Consider the following 6,857-nt stretch of genomic DNA (forward strand, 5'->3'; position numbering starts at 1 on the left):
CCATGCTGCTTCATTACTCACCCAAATACTTTCGAGTCGTCCCCCCTTTCATTTGCTTCCTTATTGCTTTACTCTGAAGTTTTGGGCGGAAGTGATGTTTTTTCCGCTCGTGAACTTGTTTACGGGGTGGAAACTTTTCTCCAGGAGAAGCGCGCCGCTCTCTCCTGTCCACGCAGCCCCAGCAGCAGCATCCTCAAAGTTAGACCCGCTGCGCTGGACGTTTCCGCAGCTTTCCGCTCTTTCCTTCCTGTTGCCATCATTCGTGCTTTGCATTCATCAGTAAGGGATTATTATAGCCGATGGAGGAGGGATGGAGCGGTCCAGTTAGAAGCTGAAGGCTCCACAGTCCACCCCGCTGAGAGAGCGCCTCTCCCCGCCTCAGGGAACATGGGCTGCGGCTTGAGGAAACTGGAAGACCCGGAGGACAGCAGTCCCGGGAAAATCTACTCCACCCTGAAGAGACCCCAGGTGGAGACCAAGACAGACACCGTGTATGATTATGTTCTGCTGGACTTCAGTTTGGAAGGTAGACCTCGTGAACTCCATCAATGTAACCTCTCTAAAGTGTTTCTCTCATATTTTTGTCAGAAATGTCATATTACAGTTTCATAGCAAAATATTGACAGACAATGGGGATTGACATAAAAGGTAACAATAGGCGAAATTAAATTATTGTGTAGCGTCTGGTATCATCAAATATGAAGTAAATTGTTGAAAAGTCGGTATGTTAAGTGGTTGTGTGCAGATGGAACCTTGTTTAATGTCGTTTTCCTTGGAAATTTGTTAATTTTTTCTCAGTTTTCACTACTTTTCTTGGGCTAATGTCAGAAAAAGTTTAGTTCAGTCTGTGTGTGTGTGTGTGTGTGTGTGTGTGTGTGTGTGTGTGTGTGTGTGTGTGTGTGTGTGTGTGTGTGTGTGTGTGTGTGTGTGTGTGTGTACGCTTTTTTATTGTTCCAGTTTGGGGATAGCGATCTGAGATTTATTAAATTCCTTAAATGTAAACGCAGCTCATCTCACCTGCTTGGCAATAGAAAACTCGGAATTATCGCTTCGTGCAAGTTAATTTTCTGCATAATTTCTGAGGGTATTTTAATTTCGGAGCTACGTCATACTCTCGCTTCACCTGAACGGGTAATGCTGGGCTAAAACCCGCCAAAGAAGTTAATGACACACYGGTCACACAAATGACAAGCACGTGTTTTGTTTGGAGTTTTTTTTTTTCATTCAAATATCTAAAAGATGCCTGAGAGTCAAAATCCAGGGGAAAGTAACCCACACGTTTATGAATGAAGAGAGTTCAGTATTTTTCTGTACGATTTTGGATACGTTCAAACTTTTTATGAATAAAAGAATCCGGTCTCTCTMCTGAGCAACAAGATACAGATGAATATGSAGATGAATAACGATGACTYATACAGTCATCGTTATTCATAAATAATTGTCTTTTACTGAAAGGATTGCTAAATATGAGCACGGTCTTTTAGAGTCATTTGGATTCAGTGGCACTACTGTAGTTAGACGTRTCGGTTATATAAAATCTCTTTATCATTGGGAAATTTGACATATGGAAAATAAATTCCCTTAATGGAAACATGGCAACTTAAGAAAAAAAAAAACTCGTGATGAAAGCTTTGACGCCAGGATGAGGTGTTTTTGTTTGTTTTTCGTTTGTTTGTTGGTTTGTTTAGTTTTTGTTTGTTTGCTTGGGTTTTTTATTTTTATTTTTATTTTTTTTGTCCGCATCAAAACTGGTTAGTTTCGCAAAACTGCAATGAAAACACTTTTCGCATCATTTGAGTCACGTGATCAACAACCGGATGTTGCCACTGGCACAAACCACGAAGAAGACATGAAGTTTTTTTTAATGACGTGTGAACAAACTTATCYCCATGTGAWATTAACTGCGTATCTCGTCTATTGGAAACATCATATTTGCGAAATAGTATTTTTAGTTTTGACATTAGTGAAGTAATAGTTTTGAACTGACCACTAGATCCTGACTGTATGATTTCATTGAGATCTCCAGACAGGAAACTCATAAATCTTTTCTTATTCCAAGGACTGTTTATCTGTCTCTTAAATTTAGTCTCAAGGGAAACAATTTTCYCTCTGTTTACTTTGCCTTAAAAGTAGGCAACAATTTAATTATAGGGTCTGTTATTTTTTATTGTGGATATTAAGTGCAGTAAAAATAATATCTCAACAAGACAAAGTGAATCTAGCACCTAAATTACTGTGTGAAATTACCAACCGGGCCTGAGATGCAACAGAGACGTTCACTCAGCCTGTCAAAAAAAAAAAAAAAAGAAAAAAGGAAAATAGGTCACCAATGAGTTTTATTTTTTTTCCTCTCTTCCTCTCGTGGCTCTCTCCCTCCAAACACACAAGGACACTCACTGATTCACACGCCTTCCCCTGCAGCTAAATGAAACTCCCTCCCTGACACGTTAAAACACCTGCTGGGAAATGGAGTCTAATTTGAACGGCACTGAGGATAATCCCTTCATCTGGGGCTCCAACTGGCTGCTTTCGCCRTGACCTATTTGGAAGGAAACGGTGATTAAGTTGTGAATGGGGAGCTGGGTGTGTAAACAGCAGGCTGGGGGGGGAAAAACGGTGAATCACAGAACAGAGAGCAGCTTCTAAAGTCAGAGATCAGGGAGGCTGAGCAGAGGTCCGCTACGCTTTAGATGGTGCCGTGGTGTGGAAAGGTTGATTCGGTGGCTGCAGTGATGACGTTTTTACACTTCATACAGACTTACTTTCTGTAGCGTGGCATCAAATATAACTGCTTTCTCTCAGCTGATCTCCATGCAACACTACATGTGTTTTCTACTCTAAAGCCCCTTCTCCATTGTCAAGTCTGACTCCAGCCGGTTAATGTCTGGTTCGGTTCCAGCCGAGTTGGGTGTGTCTCCACTGGCAGCKTGCTCCTCGCTATGTGGGCATGGATATGGGCAGGAATGTGGGAACGTGGGCGTGCAGGAGCTGCGGTCGGCGCCCSGTTGATGTCATGTTGCGTGTCTCCCGTTGAGCAGCCAGTTTTCTCTGAAATTCCTCTGTATATTAGTTTGTTGCGGATTGACTCACTTCAGTTCAGCTAGTTTTTGTAGTGCCAATTCACAACGAATGTCGTCTCACGGCACTTTAAAAAAATAATCAGTTCAATTCAATGACGCATGCATTCCAATTCCAGTCAAACAGCACATTAAGCTCAAATTATTCAAGGTAGTTTAAAAGGTTTCGAAGGAAACCCAGCAGCTTGCGCTGAGTGAATAGCAGCGTTTTTGTTACAAATTTTTCCAAAACTTTGTCAGTGCTATATCATAATGTGGAAAAAACACAATTTTGCAATTGCAGTGTTTCCATTAAAAAAGAAACGCAATGAAAATCACGCGTGAATGATTTTGGTCACGTGATAAATCATTAGAAAAACATCATCCTTCAACTACTTCCTGTCGCCTTCTGGTTGTTGATCATGTGACTCATATGATGCGAAAAAACGGTTTCCTTTGCAGTTTGGTGAAATAAGCCAATTTTGAAACAACCAAAAGAAAATAACCTCATCCTAGCGCCAAAACCTTTCATCAAAAAACAAGTTTTTTTTTGTTGTTTTTTTTTTTTTGTTGTTGTTTTTTAAATGGCATGTTTCAGTTAAGTAAATTTGTCAAATTGTGCAATTTTATGGTCAATGCGAACACAACTACTGACTTGCAGCATTCAGTCCTCTTGAACGAACATGTAGCAAGAATTGCTTTTGTTGTGTTGTTGACTTTAGAGCCTTAAGCTTTGCAGGACTTAAAGTTTTATCACAATATTTTGTGGTACTCTTGTGCTGACAATAAACAGGATGATAAGAACAATTTATTACAACTTTTCTAGATAACTGTGTGGCTCTGACTGCATGACACAGCAATCAAAACCCCACAAATAAATACGGCTCTTGGAAAATTCACATTTATAACACATTTCTGTAGAACACCAGGCACATAAAGCAGTGTGATTTGTAATACGAAGCAGCACACACTGTATTTAATCATATTTTCAAATGTATTGATATTCATTGATACTCTCATTGAACATACAGCGGAGGAAATAGAAAAAATAACAATCCTGACAAAACAGACAGTTCCCATTCATCAATGGAAACTGTCGACGACGATAAATCAAAATTCTTTTCACGACAAGGTATTTATCACGATAAATAATACACAACAATTGATTCGATAATTCCCACCCCTAGATTAAACACATTAGTGATTTGCTAATGGTTGGGGTTGCTAACAACTATTAGCAATACAAGCTAATGGCATATTATATTACACTCTGTTTCATTCATTCCCCCACACACACAGTGGTCTGCTACAATTAAGCAGTCCAGATTGTTAAACTAATGTCAACTTGACGCAAAAAGCCGTTTTCAAATGATGATTTGGCTCTATGTGAAAAAGTAATTGCCCTAAATCCAAACTACTAGTTGCACCAACTTTGGGTGTAATGAGTCTTTTACTTTATTGTGGAGGAATCGTGTTAATTAAGCCACAAAAAAGGGATTTTAAGCCAAACGGACTCAAGGAGTCGTGACTTTGACTGTCGTTCTAAGACCTTCAGTTTGTTCTTTTCTCAGCCATTCAGAGGTGGACTTACTGGGATGCTTTGTAACGTCGTCCCTGACAAACAATCCCAGTTTCCTTGAGCTTCAGGACACAAACTGGCAGACGGAGATTCTCCTAATGGATATTCTCGTACGGGTCTGAAGATTCCAGCAAATTGTCTGAATTATGAAGAAGGAAAAGTCTAAAACCGTCTCACTACCACCACAATGCCTGACTACAAAAAAATTGGTTAGTTTGAATTATACTCATGAACATTTACAGTAATAGTTTTCTCAGTTACCTTTCTCTGCATCTGTTTCAGGACCATGTGGTAGAAAACCTTCACAGTCACACGCTCTGCCCTCAGACACGCGTATAAATAAAGCTTTTCACTCACAGAGCGTCTTCATGTGACTCATCTGTGTGTCTGGATCCAAAAATACATGTGTTAAGCATTAAATAAATAGATTTTCACCTGTAGAGAATCCTAACAGCAGACRGGGTTTCGTCCTGATTCCTCCTGATTCTCTACACGAGCGAAGACCATTAGGTGTTTATTGTCCACGTTGGTGACTTTGTTGCAGGAAGGGTTCAATCGAAAGAAGAAAGGTGAAAATGACAGCATCACACCAGCAGCTTTACAACATGCAAACAGTGTGAGAGCAGCTGCTTAGCACTCATTTACACTTCCTTTAATGGGACAAAAAAAGCTTTCACTTAGTGTGAAGCTCCATACTTGACAAAATACAGAGATAACCTGCACTCTTATAGAACAGAATAACCTTTATTGTCTCACAGTGTAACTGTAATTTGGATGTAACTGACAGGATATTATGGCGCGTACGTTCACACAAGGATAAAAGTATTTAAAATGTCTAAAAAACAAAATTAAGAACAACATACCGTACAGTAAGGACAAAATTTTTACTTAAAATACTGAAAGCTTAGTGAAAATAGCATAGCTTGATCCAAGGAATGTCCAAATGAGTAGCATGGTTTAAAAAAAGGTACAAATTGTGCAGTTATTTGTGCATTAAAGACAACACATAGTAATGTATTAAAATAAAACAGTGCAAATACCAGTTCACCCAGTTTGCAGTTGTCTGCTTACAACTGGCTTCGTTTTTTTTTTTCATTCTGCCGAGCTATTTCTTGCCAAATAAATGATTTTAGTGCAGGACCATCCATATGAAGCTAATGTCTGCCAACCAGCTCACACCATGTCTCCAGAATGAAGACACTCTCACTTCACATAAGTTCTGACAGGATTCTCTCATCTGAAGCCAAAGAAAAAACAGCACACATCTCAAGGACTTGACAGGATTTCATGCTAACCAAAATCCACTTCACTTCCTCAGATAAAAGCCCTAATTACTGTAATAACAGTGTTTTTTTTTTAATATGCTAGCATACATAGCAAGACAGCAAACGGTGAGAATGAAGCTTTACATTGCATTTTGCTATGAAGTAAAGGAAAAGTAAGGATAGAAAAGTGACTATTGCTTTTTTTTAAATGGTTTTAGTTTAACAGACTACGGTCTGGCTCCTTTAGGTCTCTATCTGTCAGGGTGTGATAACTAAATCTTGATCGAGCCGCCTATTCTGGAACACAGAGGACAGATTCTCTTTGTTTACGAACACCCTGATGTCTTCTTAAAGCAAAGCCAATCGGCGTCCACATAATGTCTCATGAAAGAGACATGCACGTGTATGATCAGCTGGTGTTCGACTCGACGAGCTCAGCTCACCGCCCTTCGATTCCTGGAGATGAACCGACCTAAAAACATTCCAGTCCCACTTGAAGGTTCTGAGCTGGACTCAGAGTCGATCAAATCAATCACTTCAACGGCTAGCGGACGTCTCTGCTTCTCCTTGAAACTACCAAGCATTTCTGGGACACACACAGTGAGAACACACACCCTGCCCTCCCCCAGAGCTCCCTGGCAGCTTGGCCTGGTTTCACTTTATCTAACAGGAGACTTGATGTGGGGTCCGACTCCGATGCATCTCGCTAAAGTACCTTATGTCTGCACTGACTCTGCCTTCTGAGTTATAGTCAGTGGTGGGAAGTACTGTACTTAAGTACAATTTTCGTGTATCTGTACTTTACTTAAGTAGATTTAATAATGGATACTTTCTACTTTTACTCCACTACATTTTACAGTAAGTATCTGTACTTTCTACTTCACTACATTTCTACAAAACTGTCGCGTTACTCGTTACATCCAAGTCGCGTTGCTCTTTTTTCCGTTAAAATGTGAA

The 6,857-nt window shown here is 39.9% G+C and overlaps 1 protein-coding gene across 1 annotated transcript in view; it reads left to right on the forward strand.

Annotated features, from left to right (window-relative positions):
• The first annotated feature begins 67 nt into the window (after positions 1-67).
• The window catches only part of rftn2 (raftlin family member 2), a 27,615-nt gene continuing 20,825 nt past the window's right edge, over positions 68-6,857 (forward strand). The window contains exon 1 of the mRNA XM_008437774.2: positions 68-526. Coding sequence (XP_008435996.1) covers positions 388-526 — 139 coding nt within the window. The 5' untranslated portion in view covers positions 68-387. The remainder of the gene's footprint in view (positions 527-6,857) is intronic.

This window comes from Poecilia reticulata, linkage group LG2 (assembly GCF_000633615.1).
Source record: "Poecilia reticulata strain Guanapo linkage group LG2, Guppy_female_1.0+MT, whole genome shotgun sequence".
Taxonomy (NCBI): Eukaryota; Metazoa; Chordata; class Actinopteri; order Cyprinodontiformes; family Poeciliidae; genus Poecilia; species Poecilia reticulata.